Consider the following 20,290-nt stretch of genomic DNA (forward strand, 5'->3'; position numbering starts at 1 on the left):
TGGAAAAACCTGGCTACAGTTGAAGATGATTCTCGTGTTTGCAGTCGGCCGATGGCGTTGTGGCGTTGGGCTTCCGTCAGGCGTGGCATGTTTTCGCTGTTCACTTGCTGTAAGATTGTGATGGCATGCAAATGAAGACCCAACGTTTTGTTGTGGCCCAACAAGTGACGTTGCACATTGCATGTCATGTTGGTGTGTTCGGCGCCAGGCTATCTCGTGGTTGTGATTCTTTTCACCAAATTTCTGCAGTACCTCATTCTTTTCTCACACATAAATCCCAATCCATGCAGAAATGACCAATTCATTTTAGTTATTAATTTTATATGGATGTCGGCAACACTCTGTCGGATATTTGCAATTTTGCTACTTTTGCGTTTCTTCTTTTAGCAGACTATATATGATCATCCAGATAAGCAGTTCAGAAAATTTAATGTTGATCATATATATGTTGCCAAGATATGTTTCATACCATGGAGACTAAATAAATATGTGTCTTACCTTAGAAGTTATGTATTCTTATAGTACACAAGGAAGAAAAGCGTGGCGTGTTAGTACTTTGCATTTCTACAAAACTGACAAACAAACCAAAAATTATTTGCATTAGCATGCGTCGTCAAACTTGCGTTGCGAAAAAAAATCCCAAGGAATTTTACCATATTAAATTGAGTATTTTACACGGTCTTAATTTTAGGTAACATTTTCAAATATTATCTTGAATTTACATTTTAATACATGGATCAACAAAAAAAGACATGACACGTTACAAAGTTGTAACTGTAACTGCATCAGAATTGTATTTGGAAACTGTATGACATAATCTTCTTCAAACAAAGCATATATGATAATTATATAATGTGGACCATATTCAACATGAAGGTATATTTTGACATAATTGTCAGAGGTGAATAATGTGTTGTTAAATTATATTAATTTCTATAAATCACTGAGGTACCTGAAATATTACAATTAAGTCGAAATAAACGTGGCAAAACCCTTTCCATAATCATATATATCATCAGCATAATTTTGTGAATCACTTACACTGTATCTATGCTAGTCTTAGTTTAAATAACAAAACAATGTCTGTAATTATAAGATTCATAGTACGATTCGCACTATGTCATAAGCATATATTTATGAATGACTCTCAAATAGTAATTTACCAGGTTTGAGCGTATCCTGCCCCATAGGTTCACCAGTCACAAACACATGCAAGCCATTTAATCATTAAATCAAAACATTTTTTCCCTTGGTACACTATATCATAAAAATATATCATAAACAAACATATGAAACTGACAAAGTGTGATGATGTTAAAACTGATGGACAGATAATGTTAAAAAGTGAAATGTTGCTAAGTTATGTAATATGTAATATAAAGTATTCCTGTTAAAGGCCGTGACATAAGCACAGACAAGTATCCGTCACACAAACAGAAAATCGTAAGTTATCGCTAAGATCGATTTGTGGAGCCAAACTCACCTGTGGAATAAAGAAAGAGAATTATTCCAAATGTATTCCACGTTGCAGGTGAATCAAAGAGAAATGATATAAACTAGGGTTGCTATTAGAGGCTTAAAACATTGTTAGAAATTCCCTTTTCCAGGGCTCTAGATAAAATTATCTTGCGCTGTGGACTTTTGTTAACATTCTCAACCCATCTTTACATTTACTATACAGTAATGCGGGAGAAGGTCCAATTCTATCATGCACTCAAAATCCAAAAGCATTATTTCAACGACTGCAGATGTAACGATTCCTAATTGATACTTTAATGATGTGTGTTTGTTGCTTAACGCTGTACTTAGCAATATCCCAGCTATATAACGGCGGTCTGTAAATAATCGAGTCTGGACCCGACAATCCAGTGATTGATATCATGAGCATCGATCTACACAGCTGAGATACGATGACATGCATCAATCAAGTCAGCGAGCCTGGCCATCCGGTCCCGTAAGTTGCCTCTTACGACAGGCATTGTCGCCTGTTATGTAAGCATGGGTTGCTGAAGACCTATTCTAATCCGGATCTTCACGATGAAAGCTTGAATAACTATTTAGAAATTAGAAAACATAAACCTTCAAATGAGATATTTCTATCTCGGCCTTTTTGATGCAAAACAATTCCCCAATGGGACCATTTGAAAGAAGTCAATTTGATGATTTCATCAATGCCAATAACCTTTGCATAGTAGACGTATATTTATATTAAAAAATCTTCTTGTGGTGGCGGTCAAATTCAGAGTTTGACAAGTGAAGTCGGTCAGTAGATGAGAAAGCATGTTATTTGACACATGCCAAGGGTTTTATGTGTTTTTTTCTTATTGATCTAAATTTGAAAACATTGAAGCGGGATATAAGGTTTTATATCACCCGTGTCAAATATCAGTTCATAGTTTCAGATAAAATAGTATTTCATAACTTAATATATAAATACAGCAGCACATCTACATGAAACTGAACTGGTACACATTTTCTATAATACTTTAAAGAGTGTCATATAGAATTAGTCATATGGTTTTATATTCAAATCGGAAACATGTATGCAATGTTATGTTCTCGACCAAATACATATCATGCTAGAAACAACTAACATTTCGAACTACAAAGATGCATCAATTACTTTATCGGGATACAAAATTCCTCTTTACAAAATCTTTATATATCTTTGTTTAAGTAACTATATATTAATAAGATAGATATATAAAAATCTGAGAAAATGAGGCATTGGTCTTTGCAGTCGTGTGCACACAGCACGGTCATAGGTCATTTGTGGAACCTAACTGATTAACTAAGGGTTGGAGAATTTGATAATCTGAGAAGAGATCCTGTTATAACAAGTAGCAAAGTAAACTTAATTTCCCTCTGACTTGCAGACTCCTTTGTGGACTGACCAGGCCTTCTTTTGACATGCTTTGTCACAATAAGACACCTTGTTACACCTGGCACATTTCTTACAGTCTGGTGATGTCTTACCGCAGTTAGCACAAGATGGCAAAGAGTGCTTATTTTCCTCTTCCTTGCAGACTCCTTTGTGGACTGACCAGGCCTTCTTTTGACATGCTTTGCCACAATAAGACACCTTGTTACACCTGGCACATTTCTTACAGTCTGGTGATGTCTTACCGCAGTAAGCACAAGATGGCAAAGAGTGCTTATTTTCCTCTTCCTTGCAGACTCCTTTGTGGACTGACCAGGCCTTCTTCTGACATGCCTTGCCACAATAAGATACCTTGTTACACCTTGCACATTTCTTACAGTCTGGTGATGTCTTACCGCAGTTTGCACACAGTTGTTTCAAGTTACTCGATGAAGCTGCCCCACTGTCTGAGGTAGTACGTGATGCAGCCTTTTGCCCCATACCAACTGAAACATGCAATGATTCCTATGCTGTTTTATCTTTTTTTAGCAATTTAATTTTTCTCGTATACCAATCGATGCCTTTCCATTTTCTTCCTTCTATCATTTAAGACCGTTAGTATAAGTGATCAAGATTATTAGACATATCACCTACCAACATTTTTAAATGTCCGATGCTTAAAATATCAACTTTAAGCACAACATGTATTGTGAATAAATGTAAATGTAAAGAAATATGATACATGTTCTGTAAACAGGGTTCAAATCAAATGAAGCAATGGGTTGATGCATCTGTAAGTGGTTAGTATTCACACATTTTCAAATTATCAGATCATGTATTTGTGTTCCACTCATGTAAACCTAAACAGTCTGACTGTGTTTATTAACATACATTTTATACAACTCACGTGTGGCGAAGAGCTGAGCAAGGGACGTTGTTTTACAGAATGTATTTTGGTCCGTGTAGGGATACCGTCCTCTAACGAAGGTCTTCAAAATCCATCTCTTGTCTTCAGGCTGATCTTGGGTCATACGGTATGAGTTGATTTCCATCATCTTCACCAGCAACTCGTAACCCTGAAGAAGAACACACCAACATGACAATGTAGATATACATCACCGAATTAATAGAATCTGTATACGATGAATTTTAATTTTAAGACGGGTGCGATGAGGGCAGTTCCATTATCACCGTCTTTGTTTTGATAAAAGGAATAGTAAGAGGCTCGTATCTCTGTAATTTTAACAACATAAATAATTTTTCACAATATTCTCATAGCAGATGTTAGTCAAACCGTTGTGTCAGACTGTTAGTATTCAATGTATTCAATGCTTATAGTTTCAGAAAAGAGGCAAATATGTAAAATTATACGATGTATTGTCGGATAAGGCCATAACACACATTTCAAGTTTCATATACAAACGCAGTGAAGAAATGCTGAACATGTGACATTACTATATAATATCTAGATATATTTTAATAAAATCGACATAACACTTTACATAATCATAAGAAATCTCTGCCCAAAGATATGTTTCAAAATTTGGAATAGACAAAAAGCCGAAACATACTTTTTGTAAGTGTGCTTGTCAGAAACTGATCGAATGTCAAACGTAATGATGATACGCAGAGAAAGTGGGAAAATGACGTTTTCAACATGATCTTCATGAAATCCAGTTTAAAAGCCTTCAAGTAATTAAATATTTTGCTGGAATGATCCATGCAAACACTCATGGCATCCACGGCCTTAGGTTTGAGAGGGGATGGCTAATATTTGTGACATTGTGATGGACATTGTAATGAAATGTGTTCGGGTATGCCCTGAAGACACTTGCGTAGTTTGTGGTTAATAACTAACTGTATATCATTCGGCAATTATCGGGCATGGTAATAGATATTCTTCATAAAAAAGCACGTGCAAAGGTTTTCGGGTTCTTCGAGTGTTTTTAAAGTATAGTTTGGGGGAGTTTACTTTTTCAAAAGGCATTTATTGCACATTACCCATGTATGGATCACACTCAAGTTATTGTTTCAAACCATACAAAAAGACGAAAAAGGTTAAGGCTCTTGTAACATTTGTTTGATTGTTTGTTTGTTGTTTAACGCCGCACTCAGCAATATTTCAGCTGTATGACGGCGGTCGGTAAATTAGTCGAGTCTGGACCAGAAAATCCTGTGATTGATATCTTGAGCATCGATCCACGCAATTGGGATCGATGACATGTATCAACCAAGTCAGCGAACCTGTCACCCGACACCCGATCCCGTTAGTCGCCTTTTTCGACAAGCATAGTCGCCTTTTACGACAGGTATGGGTTGCTGAAGACCCCGGAATCTTCACGGGTCCTCTTATAACTGAAAGGCAAATAATATTTTCTAAAAATAGACAACAAATTCACCATTGAATAATCATTAGAATTGATTGTACGATTCCAATTATATCACAAGTATGTGTTTTCACAGCTATTTTGCCTTTTATGTCCAACTGAATCCGTTTCGGCAGAAAATCGGGACTGATTATTCTCTGGTGATGACACATTTATATTTATTTATCAAATAGTGTTGATACCAGGAGTACGCGAAAACGTGAGGGTATCCTGTCCCAACGATGGCACCCGTCACAAACACCTGCAAAAATAAGTCAAGTGGCCACATGCACAAACACTAAAAATGTGGGCAGAAACAGAAGGATATTTGGCAGTACTAAAATGTCCCCGCAGTTTTATGCGTTCTTGTGTGACCCTCACAGAATCCATATAAAAGCATATTTTTGAAGGCATTAATTACCTCTTTCATTTCTCTGGGTGATGGAGCGTCCATTTCCACACATGCATGCTCAAAGTTTTTGTAGGCAATTTGAAATTCTTCGTTATTCATTTTCTTTTGCGAAACAAGATGTTTTGCCTTGTCGAAATCAAAATAACTCAAAAACATTGTAGGCTTATTCTCATAAATCTTTAAGCATTCCAGTTGTAATATGATGTTGGTAGTCTTGCCGGATGGCTTTGATGATTTGATCTTGATAGATGATGATGCCTGGTGAAAAGAAAAGTTAAATTGGGAGGTTAAGTGTATTGCGTATTGCATATGCATGCATACCAAATTCAATTTTAATGCAGTTCATATGAACGGATCAAAGTTTGAAAAGGAAGCTCAAGCTCGTCAAAACATCAAAACATATTCCCTGAATAAAGGTTCATAATTGTGCCGAGCGTTCTGTGACGCCAATGTAACCTTTAATAAAAGCGACAAAACCCACTGTATTTTCGTCAAAAGCTTTTGACCTTTACTCAAGGAGCAACGTAGTTACATACGTACCCCAAAGATGAACTCCACGATGTGCGCAAGTTGCCTCTCTGGTGGCATTAATTCACAGGTCGCATCTGTAATCCACATACGTGAAGTGTATGTTTTTAAAGTGCTTCCCCGGTATTTCGACTGAGGGAAATCAGCAAGTTCAGCCACAGTGCTCACATCAAGCTTCTTCCAAGGAAGTACACGTTCCCCAGCGATGAGATCAGAGTTCTTGATCAGGCGGCATTCAACAGTTCCATCCTCCCTACTAATAAATCTGGTCGAGTTGAGACTGATGCTGCATGCCAAGTGTAGTCTTACTGTGATCCTGAGAAGGTAACAAAAATAAGGGCTCATTAGCTCTATTGATCACGCACGCACATGTGTATTCATGGAATAATCATACGACAGGGATTGTTCTTCGTGTGTGTGTGTGTGTGTGTTTATGCGTGCGTGCGTGCGTGCACGCGTGCGTCCTCGCGTTCGTGCGTGTGTGCTAAGTCTGCTTTTTATTATTTGAATACCAGTCGGATCAGGCCTGCCGTTTATGAAACATTATCTTGGAGGTTGAAATTCAATCGGAACATGGTCCACACAGTTTAGCTCATTAAACATATGAGAAGTTAACATAATATAATTATGAATTTGATCATATCACTTGAATTGTAACTTTGAACACCAACTAGATTCTTTAACTGTTTGTTATTCCAAAATAGAGAGTTACCCTTTCTCGATACACTGCAGCATAACAACCTGTGGATCTCCATCAACAATCCCAACTTTGAAAGCCCCATTCTCCGAACCGTCTGGTTCTGTTGAGATGATCACCGAGTAATAGTCAGGGAACTCGACAACAAACTGTAAAAAATAATAAACATTCTTTATCATCCACAACTGGCTCCCACAGGAGATATTCCAAGGGTGAGATCAAGCTGCAGATATCGCTTGTAGATATCGCTGCAATGAAATTGCATCACAATGCTTTGCAGACCATTGGTTACCATGACGTCACAATCAAATGACTTCACTAATGGCTCTGCTACTGAAGCTGTTAGCAGTACTTTATACACTGCTTATTGCTGTCTAAAAACTGAAAAAGTTTGAAGAATGATGTTGGATGATAATTAAAATCTCACCCTCGTGTGTTTTGATATCAAATATATGAACACTCGTTGATAAAAGTGGAAAAAACGGGTTTTTTCACTTTTTCAACTCGTGTTGATATACTATTATTTGATATGAAAAGACACTTAGGTGAGATTCTCTATTTAATTAACTGTTTTATTGCATGTTCTAAAATTGTAAAGCCAACATCGGAAACTAGGCGTGTGCTTTAATGTTAATGTCGCTTCGATCACAGAATCACTGCCATGTGTAATCTTGAAATGTAACCTTTACTGATAGCATTAAAAAAGAGAACTTACGTATTCATCACCTGCCGTTGAATCTGCAGTTATAGAAAGTGGGTCATTACTATCATATAAAACGTCAACGCAAGAGAATAATCAGTCTCAGTTATCTTTCGAAAGAGATTCCATTGTGTATATAAGTCAAAATTGCGGTGGACATTTTATGAATGGATCACTGAAAAGTGACGAAAAGGGCGAGCATGTCGTGCCGTACCGATAGCACCCGCCTTTCACACAATTTGGATAAACAAATAAGTGGTTGATGCTTAACAGATAGTTGTTTGTTTTTTTAATAACATCCATGCATAAACTTGCTAATATTTTTACGCAACTGACATACAAAGACTTACATGGATTTTGCTTACAGAGAAACCGACAACATAAGAGAATGAAGATGTATAGATATACTCTTCAAAAAAAGAAACGCAAAAAGGATATTTGGGGCCATTAAAGCAAATTAGCGGACCAAGCGGTGCAATATGAAGAGGTTTAATGTGTTATAGTGAGAGAGAAAAAGTTCCCGTGTTAAAATGGACAAGGACATGCAAACCAATAGTTGGGAAAAACGTATGATTCGGAAAAACGCACCCAGTGCATTAACAAAAGGGCCACGGAGTTGCACGTACCACACGTGCATCTGCACTATGAACGGTATTAAAGTGCAGGGTTTGGGGTTTTCTTTAGCCTGGCATCTGCGTCAATCGAACAGTGACAGTTCAACAACATGCCAAGATTAACAGAAGAGCAAAGAAACAACGTCATGGGCCGCTTTCAGGCAGGTGAATCCCGATCAGCTGTAGCCAGGGTTTTCAATGTAGCGCCCAGCACCATCACAAGGCTATGGGATCGGTTTCAACAGCATGGGTCAACACTAGATCGGCCAAGGTCGGGACGACCACGAGTAACCACCCCCGCCCAAAATCGCTACATCCGACTGCGCCACCTGCGTGAAAGGACGACCACAGCCACCTCAACTGCATCCCAAATACCCGGACTGCGCGTCTCTGACCAGACCGTACGAAACCGTTTAAGAGCAGCAGGTCAACGAGCAAGACATCCTGTTCGACGCGTCATACTGAGTCAACAACATCGTCAACAACGAATGCATTGGTGTCGTCAACACAGTGTATGGCCTCAACTGCAATGGAGAGATGTCTTGTTCAGCGACGAATCAAGATTTCTCCTCCGTCGAGGGGGTGGAAGAGCCCGGGTCTTCAGACGTCGGGAAGAACGTTACGCCGGATACTGCGTACAGGCAGGGGTAGCGTTATTGATGTTATTGTTATCTTCCATCATGGCAGGACATGGTTCAACGATACGTCAACGAAATTCTCCCTTCAAACGTCCTCCCAATTGCGGCCAACGGCAACGGTATATTCAAGCAGGTAAACGCTCAACAGCATACAGCACGGATCACAAGAGCCTGTCTACACAACAACAACGTTGATGTTCTCCCATAGCCCTCGACAGAGCACCTGTGGGATGAGGTGAAGTGAAATGGGGTTTAACGTCGCGTCCAAGATTATTGCGGCCATATCGTGTGTGTGTTTGTGTGGCTGCTTGTACTAGTCCGGATTGATGCCGATTTATAGTGCTAGCTCACTGAGATACTATGCCGCAGTTTAACATGAATAAACCACTGAGACACAGCATACTGACTCCGAGCCGACCAGTCCTTGTTTTAGCCCCCTAATGCCGAGTGCCAGACAAGGTAACAACAAGTACCATCTTTGAACGTCTTTTGGTATGACGCGGCCTGGGATCGAACCCCGGACCTTCCGCTTTCCGGGCGGACGCTCTACCACTAGACCACGGAGGCGGTCACCTGTGGGATGAATTAGATATTGCAACCACAACCCCAGATGTTGCAGCAGTTGCCCCTAGCGTTGCAGGACGAGTGGGCTACCATTTCCCAGGATGTGATTCGCATACTCGTCTCTTCCATGTTCAGGAGATGTCAGGCCGCTTTCGAATCCAACGGGGGACATACGCGCTAGTGATGGTAGCTGACCTTCACCTTGGATTTTTCCTATGTACCGATAACTGAGATGAATAGAATCACCAAGTGTTCTCTCCACAATACTCTGGCTCAATACCTTGTACGGTTCCGCGTATAAATGTATTTTCCTGCCTCACACAAACCTGGCTTTAGGTTTCTTCTTTTGTGAAAATATATATATATATGTGTGTGTGTGTGTGTGTGTGTGTGTGTGTGTGTGTGTGTGTGTGCAAGCCGAATTATCAAATATCAAATGCTAAGAAATAGTATTAGGATATTATGGAATTATGAGGGAAAAAAACATTATGTTATTGTCAGCATGCCGATTGTGTTCCTGACTGTAAGGTAACAAATTACCTTTAAGTTCCATCAATCTTCTGTAAATTTTGTTGCCTGTATAGTTCAAGTCAAGAGCTGTTGTTGGTATTTTATCCAACTTTGTGTGGTTTTCCAACGCATACACAGTTTTGGACACTGCATCAGTTCCTTGAAAATGACAACAAAACATTTTTTCAGACAATCTATACAAAATTGAAATTCCAAATTTTACTCTACATGAAAGCGAATACAGCAACAGGTATTGCACTAAGATATAATGTCTTAGATTTCACATATAAGTAATAGAAACGTTTGCTTAATTACAAGAATTAATCATATGAAAAATACATTGTCGATAAAAATATTTCTTAATATATCCTCCCCCATATCGTTACGCATCCATTACACTTAGGCTTGAAGCCGAAGTCTGCCACGTGAAAATGTTAACAAATTAAGTTTAAAACAATATCTTTTTTTATAAGGCCTACCATCTGTTAATACTCTGAGCTTTGTAATGGTATCCTTTGCTATCGCTGCTGTCCATCTCAGCGTGAGTTTGGAACGTACATCATTTCCGTAAGTTGGCAGAAGCTCCCTAAAAAAACATAGCAATGATTATACTTGTACATGTTTGCGTTGGAAACATAGTTTAAAACATGAATTTGAATGTGTAATGTTTTAACTGCATTGCTAAATAATTGATGTTTACCTCCAGAGACATTCACAATTCATACAAACATGTGCCTTCTTTTGTTTCTTTCATCTAGTTTTACAGTATGTCGATTTACGTTGACCATTTCAAGTCGTCAAAGGAGTTTTACATGTCAATATGCATAATGCTCTACGTGCTCACTGAAACTGTGTCAAAGGGGTCATTCCCAACACTTACTAGGGGCGGTCGGGTAGCCTAGTGGTTAAACCGTTCGCTCGTCACGCTGAAGACCCGGGTTCGATTCCCGACATGGGTACAATGTGAAGCCCATTTCTGGTGTCCCCCGCCGTGATAATGCTGGAATATTGCTAAAAGCGGCGTAAAACCATATTCCCTCACTCACTCACCCCAACACTTACTCGTGTCCAAGAGTGAGTTCTTCAGCAAGATGGAGACCTATCATGGTTGGGTAATATGACACGGGTATGTCCAAACATTGACACAGAAAGTTTTTGACTGAAATAAAGACGACTTTATTCCAGAAAAAGCTTTCCGTCCGCAGCACACCGTTTGGGCTAAACATAAAAAAAGGACGCATGAGTTCCTTAAAAAATGCGACGAAACCCTTTTTGTAATCATAGCAAATATTGTCTTACGCTATCACATGTTACTGAACATTATATCGAGTATTGGTTGTATTTTGGAACCGTGAAGATCCGGGTAGAGAATAGGTCTTCAGCTACCCATTCTTGCCGTAAGAGGCGACTAACGGGATCGGGTGGTCAGGCTCGCTGAGGTAGTTGATGTATGTCATCGTATCTCAATTTCGAAAATCGATGCTCGTGATGTCAATCACTGGATTGTCTTGTCCAGATTCGATTATCTAGAGCTGTCATGTTGCTGAAATTTTGTTGAGTGCGGTGTTACACAACAACAAAGAAGAAGAAGATTGTATTTTGACCTACAAAATCAAAAGATATCAGTTCTGAACAATTTGTCAGTGATAAACGTTATTTTAAGTAATCATAAGTAAAAGCGACAAAACCCTTTACAAAATCATAACAAATATTGTCTTATACTATGTCACCGCACATTTTATCGAGTATTAACTAAGTGAAGTATTTTTCCTTAGAAATTTTAGATACCAGTTGTAAACAATTCATTCAATTCAATTTATTCAAAAGTCATTTGACTTTTCAACTAGTACACCACTGTCTGACTATATCTTACGCATATGTTTATGAAATCAAATCAAATAGTGACGATACCAGGAGTTGGACAAAAGGAGAGCGTATCCTGCCCCACATGTCACGCAATGGCAAATCAAGTGTTCACGGGAACACATGCACACCTGGTTTCTAGTGACTGGTAAGTAAACATGTCAGTTCCATACATGCATTTTATTAACAAAAAATCTTGATTATGGCAACTTTCTTCTGTGAGATACCTACTGCTTCAGTTTCTCTTGACAGTGTAACAACAGCAAGATAAGACCAACTTTGTCGGCAATGTTGGAGGTATCAATGAAGTCAAACTGGAGGTCTTCAGGGAGGTCTGTCTCACACACAACAATGGCGTTTCCCAGCCACAGATGGATCTGAAACTCAATGTATTTAAAGTTCTATGTGGTACCAATAGTATTCATCAAGGCATTACCGAAGGATTTTCAATCTGCCGATGACGATCTCTTGTGTTAGGACATTTGTTGACTCTGAATAAACATATTACGGTATATATATATGTTTGTCAAAGGTGTGAAAAGGGAACATAAACATAATATAGGTGTTTGATTGTCATTCCTCACGTCCAGTACAGCTAACGTAGAACATGGTCCTATTTGTGTGTGACTATCCATAACATTCATACATACATATATATGCCCTGCTTGTGTCAGAAAGACTAACATGTTCCCAATGCTACATGTAATGATATTAATTTTTAAAACATATCAAGTACTCACCTTGATAGTACATCCTCCTTTCATTACGGCCTGATAGCGTTCCACCCACGTCTTCATTATTTCCAGACACAGCGAGGACAGAGTGACCTTTCGTCCATCGTACCTACAATTGAGAAAGCGGCATCTTGAATATTTACTGAAACTAATGATTAAGTGATTAAGTGAGTATTGTTTTACGCCGCTTTTAGCAATATTCCAGCAATATCACGGCGGGGGACACCAGAAATGGGCTTCACACAATGTACCCATGTCGGGAATCGAACCCGGGTCTTCGGCGTGACGAGCGAACGCTTTAACCACTAGGCTACCCGACCGCCCTGAAACTAATGAAGTCGTTCTTGATTGAATCCTGTCCATTTGTTTGTAGTTTTACGCTGCAGTCAGCAATATATCACGGCGGTCTATATAAATACTCGCGTTTGGACCGGACAAACCAGTGGCTGATATCATAAGACACACATATTATTTGAGATCGGAGTACGATGGCACGCAATCAACCAAATAACCGAACATGATCACGAGAAACAATTAAGTCGCCTCTTGCGACAGCCAAACGTTTCGGACACCTTTTCTACCAGGGGTCGTCATGTTAGCATCCATGTAGATCCCTCTAACCTGACCCGCCATGATAGAACTGAAGCAAACTTAGAACTTAAGACTAACGCATTCAGTCACCAAATATAATTACGATATTCGAACCTGTGAAGTTGTAGGTCTACATCATAGCACAGGAATGGACAGCAATCATCTGGTACGACCCAAACATCGCTCTCCGGTCTAAATAGTGTGATGTTGCCGTACAGTCGATCATCTTTAGAGTTGACCCTCGTGATCCCAGTCGATACATGCTCCCTAATTTCCTCATAGTATCTGAATAAAGTGATTGATTGCAAACGTGTTAGGTGTTGACCAATTGTAAATATGTACATCTGCTAAGGTTTCCAAAACTTTCCAAAAGGTATTGTCTACTCACAGGTTTTGGCCGTCGGAGCCGTGCCAATTTACACTTATCAGTGGGGTACACAAAGTATGTTATCTACACCACCAGTAATGTTGTCAGACTTCCATTTTGTGGAAGCATCGGTGCCTGAGTGGGTTAGATCGATGTCTTTGTGTTCTGGCGATTAGGTGCCTTACTCTGAGAGTGTGGTTTCGCATCCTGAAGTAAGAGAAACATATTTTTATAAGTCAACAACAAAATATCAGAAATTATATTCTAAGATTGTTTATAAAAAAAATTGGATGACAATGATTTTTCACAAAATGGAAATATGTTAAAAGTCAACAATAAATATATAAAAAACACTCCTAGTATGCCCAAAGTATGTATTTATCTTTTGGCTACTAGTGAAGAACGTATTTCTAAGTTTGGCATTATAGCCCTTATGATCTCCAAATAGATTCTGTGCACAGAGCGGGAAAAAATGTGCGGACTACGTAACTTCCGTTACCTTATTAGTCGCCATGAATATGCACATGATCTAGTTCAGGTCGATAGAGAAAGTTTACTTGGGGAACTGCGGGTTATATCGTTGGCCATTGATAGATGGGGGCAAGGCAATATAAAAAAAAGATGTATCAACAATTAATAACTCCTTACTTACAGCAGACGGAACATTCCGAGGAAATTGAAATTGTAAGCACTTCCTGGTTACTCATTTGCATTAATAGACAGCCGCTAAGAGGCGTGTCCCGCGTGAACTATCGGAAATCACAAATGCCGCGATACGATCAATGCCGCGGTACCATGGGGTCCGAGTACATGTAGTGTGTGAGTAAGCTTCGAACACTATTCCGGTTGTGAAGGCGGGGAACACCTCATGGAGGAGAATCCGGCGTGATTTGCAAACTCTGGGCTACCCCACCGCCCCACTAGCCACGGTTTGACAGGTAAAATTATACGCTGTGCTATATCCATTTGGCTAGTGGGGCGGTCTCTTCTCAAGTTACCATTTTCAAGGTCGTTTAAGTGATAGTTTATTATCTGACCTTTTGATTTTGTAGTGCTATCTTGATGAAGCACGTGCAGTGTATGCAAAACGTTCCTGATGTCCCCACATCCTAGCAACAGTATGTCACATTCCTTAGCAACCTGACATCCGAGAGTCACATCAACTGACCGACTGTTGCCAACTGGATAATACGAAGATTCAGTATCCGGTCGATTGCTCATTTCCGTAAAAATAGTACATGTGTACATATATATATAAAAATACATACACATATAAGCAAACCACTCTTTCCATAATCATAATAAATCTCTGCTAAAATCACGCTCCATTGTACTGATCAAACTATATCATAAGCATTGGCTTCTGTATTACTATCAAATATTGATGATAGCAGTGTTCGCGAAAGTGTGAACGTTTCATGTCACACTGATGCTTATGCAGGCTGACTTGACTAGATTGTATGTTGTGCTTGTAAGGTTGATTGGAATGTTAAACCACCTGGAGTTATCTCCCTTTACCAAAGCACATGTGAGTCAGACATATTAGAGGGTCTTTGCTGGGGACCTGTCTTGGTCATTGATATATTACAACACTCATCACAAACGCATGCAAATGCAAGGCAAGTGTTTACGTAAAGAAAGTTTAGGGAAGACATGATACACGTCAAAACAGGGAATACCACCATAAACTTCCAGTGTGAACGCGTGCATAACGTCTAGCCTGGGTAAACAAATGCCTACTGCGATGCGTTATAATTGGTCTTCAGCAACCAATGATTGTCCCCCGTGTAGATCTGGGTTAGAATTGGTCTTCAGCAACCGATGCTTGTCCCCCGTGTCTTCAGCAACCCATTTATTTAAATACAGATTGACGTAAAAAAGCTGAAATATTGCTTAGAGCGGCGTCAAACAAAACAAACAAACAAACAAGCATCGGGGATAAGAGTTAAAATTGTCGACAGAAATATGGGCTGGTCGTTAGTGGGAACTTTAAATGGATCGGTTGGTCAGGCTCGGTGACATTCATTGTTTGATTGCGTACTATCGAGGTCGAGGCTCGAGAAGTGACGCCAGGGCACCGTCATATACCTGAACTATTGCTGAGTGCGATTGAACTACAACCAAGCAAACTAAGCATGCAGAATATTCATCCTGACTAAGCGTCTGGACATAACAGTATTAACAATCGAAGCTGAGCTTAACTTGGATATGATAAGAGTGTAAAATAAAACAAAAATCTTACTTATATTGGAGTTGTGACAATGTTTTACCGCAAACGGCTGTGCATCGCTGGGAGGTGTAGAGTCTAAGACTTTAAAAATGGCCGATCCTTTTCCTTGAAATCTATTCATGGTTCCACGAATTGTAGGGTATAGAAAGTAGACACAGAGTAGTATTGTGTTGCCATATATAGATGTACAACTCACGGGGCTTTCTTACTTTTGTTCATGCAGCGTTAGGATATTAATCAATACAGCGATGACGCTATTAATAGCACACAACGCATCAAAAGTCGCATCGACCTGGGGTCCGTTCTACAAAGCGATGTTAGTGCTGCTCACATTCTCAAACAAAGGCTTACGATCGCCGTACCGTTAAGATCGCTTTGTGGAAAGGGGCCCTGCAGTGGAACGTAACATATTTCAGTACATGACCGATGACACATTTTTTACAACACAGTAAAACATATCTGTGCGGCGCACGGCTCGTAGCTTAGAGTTTACCAGTCAAACCGGCAACACGCCAAAACGTTCATGGAAATATACACAAGACGGTTATGAAAAAGGGAAAATGGACAAAGCACAAACAACTGTTAAAAAGCAATAGTATGTGTAGAAATTCAATACTTATAGCATTAAAAGCGAAAACTTTTAAATGACGTTTACAGTTGTTTAATTGTGCATGTTGCAAATTCGCATGTTACGTTGTGTTCTTAACCCAACAGATTGTTGATTTATGGAATCTTTTCACCGTTTCCTTCATTGAGATTGATGCATCCTTGTTCGACTTAGAATCGGTTACATATGTACACAAATAGGCAACTTACACTCAGATCTAGTGACCGGGATTAATTGTCTTGGTCGGGTGTTTCCAGAATGTTTATTGGTGATGATATTGATGATAACACTTCCGTACGTGAGGAATACGGGTTAGAATTGGACCCCAGCAACATCGTTCTTTATATCTTCTTGTCGTGCCAAGCAACTGTATGGATTGTGTGAAAGGCTCGGTGATTGGGTTAATTGCTTGTCTTCTTCATACCCGACTGTGTGGATCAGCGTTCGTAATTGTGATCACTGCATTGTCTGTTCCAGATTGCACTACAGACAGGTCGACGTCTTATGGCTGCCAACCCCTTTTGGGGATATACTCAGATGGTATTCAAGTCTCAGCAGTGCAGTATGCGACGCAAATTAAATCGTATTGGGTACGCAGATTCTAAACACTCTAAAATAATAATAACAAATTTCATTTATATAGTTTATGGTTTCTATATTATTGCAGTAATTTAACACCCGACCAAGACAATTAATCCCGGTCACTAGATCTGAGTGTAAAGTTCCCTATTTGTGTACATATGTAACCGATTCTAAGTCGAACAAGGATGCATCAATCTCAATGAAGGAAACGGTGAAAAGATTCCATAAATCAACAATCTGTTGGGTTAAGAACACAACGTAACATGCGAATTTGCAACATGCACAATTAAACAACTGTAAACGTCATTTAAAAGTTTTCGCTTTTAATGCTATAAGTATTGAATTTCTACACATACTATTGCTTTTTAACAGTTGTTTGTGCTTTGTCCGTTTTCACTTTTTCATAACCGTCTTGTGAATATTTCCATGAACGTTTTGGCGTGTTGCCAGTTTGATTGGTAAACTCTAAGCTACGAGCCGGGCGCCGCACAGATATGTTTCATCTGTCATGTACTGAAATATGTTACGTTCCACTGCAGGGCCCCTTCCACAAAGCGATCTTAACGGTACGGCGATCGTAAGCCTTTGTTTGAGAATGTGAGCAGCACGAACATCGCTTTGTAGAACGGACCCCAGGTCGATGCGACTTTTGATGCATTGTGTGCTATTAATAGCGTCATCGCTGTATTGATTAATATCCTAATGCTGCATGAACAGAAAGCCCCGTGAGTTGTACATTATATATGACAACACAATACTACTCTGTGTCTACTTTCTATACCCCACAATTCGTGGAACCATGAATTGATTTTCAGGAAAAGGATCGGCCATTTTGAAAGTCTTAGAATCTACACCTCCCAGCGATGCACAGCCGTTTGCGTTAAAACATTGTCACAACTCCAATATAAGTAAGATTTTCTTATCATATCCAAGTTAAGCTCAGTTTCGATTGTTAAAACAGTAATGTCCAGATGCTTGATTTAGTCGGGCAGGATGAATGTTCTGCATGTTTAGTTTGCTTGGTTGTAGTTCAATCGCACTCAGCAATAGTTCAGGTATATGACGGTGCCCTGCCATCACTTCTCGAGCCTCGACCTCGATAGTACGCAATCAAACAATGAATGTCACCGAGCCTGACCACCCGATCCATTTAAAGTTCCCACTAACGACCAGCCCATATTTCTGTCGACAAGTTTAACTCTTATCCCCGATGCTTGTTTGTTTGATTTGTTTGACGCCGCTCTCAGCAATATTTCAGCTTTTTTATGTCAATCTGTATTTAAATAAATGGGTTGCTGAAGACCAATTCTAACCCAGATCTACACGAAGGACAAGCATTGGTTGCTGAAGACCAATTCTAACCCAGATCTACACGAGGGACAAGTATTGGTTGCTGAAGACCAGTTCTAACCCAGATCTACACGAGGGACAAGCATTGGTTGCTGAAGACCAATTCTAACCCAGATCTACACGAGGGACAAGTATTGGTTCCTGAAGACCAATTCTAACCCAGATCTACACGGGGGACAAGTATTGGTTGCTGAGGACCAATTCTAACCAAGATCTACACGAAGGACAAGCATTGGTTGCTGAAGACCAATTCTAACCCAGATCTACACGGGGGACAAGCATTGGTTGCTGAAGACCAATTCTAACCCAGATCTACACGAAGGACAAGCATTGGTTGCTGAAGACCAATTCTAACCAAGATCTACACGAGGGACAAGTATTGGTTGCTGAAGACCAATTCTAACCCAGATCTACACGAGGGACAAGCATTGGTTCATGAAGACCAATTCTAACCCAGATCTACACGAAGGACAAGCATTGGTTGCTGAAGACCAATTCTAACCCAGATCTACACGAGGGACAAGCATTGGTTCCTGAAGACCAATTCTAACCCAGATCTACACGAGGGACAAGTATTGGTTTCTGAACACCAATTCTAACCCAGATCTACACGAGGGACAAGCATTGGTTCCTGAAGACCAATTCTAACCCAGATCTACACGAGGGACAAGTATTGGTTGCTGAAGACCAATTCTAACCCAGATCTACACGAGGGACAAGTATTGGTTGCTGAAGACCAATTCTAACCAAGATCTACATGAGGGACAAGTATTGGTTGCTGAAGACCAATTCTAACCCAGATCTATACGGGGGACAAGCATTGGTTGCTGAAGACCAATTCTAACCCAGATCTACACGAGGGACAAGTATTGGTTGCTGAAGACCAGTTCTAACCCAGATCTACATGAGGGACAAGTATTGGTTGCTGAAGACCAATTCTAACCCAGATCTACACGAGGGACAAGTATTGGTTCCTGAAGACCAATTCTAACCCAGATCCACACGAGGGACAAGTATTGGTTGCTGAAGACCAATTCTAACCCAGATCTACACGAGGGACAAGCATTGGTTCCTGAAGACCAATTCTAACCAAGATCTACACGGGGGACAAGCATTGGTTGCTGAAGACCAATTCTAACCAAGATCTTCACTGAGCTATTCATGGTGTGTTGATCTAGTAGTGAACGTATTTCCTTACTGACTTCTTGAGTGACAGTTACTCCAGTTAGTGTTACGATATGTTTGTGTCACACCACTCTATGAGGGTCCTGATGGGATTTAATGCTTAACGTAAAACACCCTTCAAACACTATCGTAAACGTAAAATTCATCTTACCAAAAAATAACTGCTTAACGTAAATAAATAATTTACTGCTCATCTTAAATAAATAATTTACTGCTCATCGTAAAATGATTAAAATGGTCAAAAACAATCTGTCTTCAAGACCCAAATGCTTCGCCACAGAAAGCAGGCTGCGCAACTGACGCAGGGGACCAGTCCAGAATGTTTAGCGATTTGAGATTTTACCCGGTATTAAAAATATGAATTGTCAGGATGAAACGGAAGAAGAATTAAAAGTCCCATGTCCCGCCATGGCCGATTTAGGAATCGTTTCGCATTGAAATTCTCAATTTAGATTCAACTTGACAGCTTTTTCCCGCGGTTTAAGGATGACAGATTGACAGCAGTGGAGGTGAATTTGAAAATAATACACTGTGTATTGAGCTGACATACAATAGAATGTTTATAGAATGTACAACTGACATATTTCCTAGACTGTATCAATGACACTAGTTCTGCCCTTTGGTATAATGGCCCCGATGAGGGATGCCTGCTGACTTAAAACAATAGATAATTCAGTGATCCCTAAGGCTAATTAGACATTTACAGTTTATAGAATGTTAACCTGTTATAATGTACAGTTAGTTGTGCCCTAAGCTATTAACTAGTTACAATAGACAATGCAAGTTAAAGTTATACTTTATCTAATAAACTAAATATTGTAATTTCACCCTGAAATAGAACATCCTGAAATGAAAGTTATTTATGAAATGCACTTGTGTAGCAATATCAAAT

The 20,290-nt window shown here is 39.6% G+C and overlaps 2 protein-coding genes across 9 annotated transcripts in view; one reads left to right on the top strand and one right to left on the bottom strand.

Annotated features, from left to right (window-relative positions):
• Positions 1-1,923: 1,923 nt before the first annotated feature.
• LOC124143033 lies at positions 1,924-16,122 on the bottom strand. Of its 7 annotated transcripts, none has more exons than XM_048382089.1 (16): positions 15,687-16,119; positions 13,466-13,651; positions 13,192-13,362; positions 12,493-12,595; positions 11,984-12,129; positions 10,952-11,107; positions 10,369-10,475; positions 9,924-10,048; positions 9,575-9,581; positions 7,579-7,601; positions 6,879-7,012; positions 6,179-6,482; positions 5,648-5,896; positions 3,768-3,936; positions 3,270-3,366; positions 1,924-3,119 (listed from the first exon to the last, which is right to left on the bottom strand). In XM_048382089.1, the coding sequence occupies exons 4-16, from the start codon at positions 12,547-12,549 to the stop codon at positions 2,855-2,857; spliced, it is 1,839 nt and encodes a 612-aa protein (XP_048238046.1). In that variant the 5' UTR covers positions 12,550-12,595; positions 13,192-13,362; positions 13,466-13,651; positions 15,687-16,119; the 3' UTR covers positions 1,924-2,854. The 7 variants fall into 7 exon arrangements, with proteins under 7 accessions (XP_048238046.1, XP_048238043.1, XP_048238047.1 ...); XM_048382092.1 differs by having other exon boundaries at positions 2,996-3,119; positions 3,752-3,936; positions 15,687-16,122; XM_048382086.1 differs by having other exon boundaries at positions 1,924-3,366; positions 15,687-16,118.
• A 1,504-nt stretch (positions 16,123-17,626) lies between these two features.
• Positions 17,627-20,290, top strand: part of LOC124143036 — a 49,775-nt gene continuing 47,111 nt past the window's right edge. The window contains exon 1 of one of the 2 annotated variants that reach the window (XM_046511826.2): positions 17,627-17,771. The gene's annotated coding sequence lies outside the window, so the exon portion shown is untranslated. The remainder of the gene's footprint in view (positions 17,772-20,290) is intronic. The other variant, XM_048382653.1, reaches the window with a different exon arrangement.

The sequence above is a fragment of the Haliotis rufescens genome, unplaced genomic scaffold, assembly GCF_023055435.1.
Source record: "Haliotis rufescens isolate VD_foot unplaced genomic scaffold, xgHalRufe1.0.p SCAF_4, whole genome shotgun sequence".
Taxonomy (NCBI): Eukaryota; Metazoa; Mollusca; class Gastropoda; order Lepetellida; family Haliotidae; genus Haliotis; species Haliotis rufescens.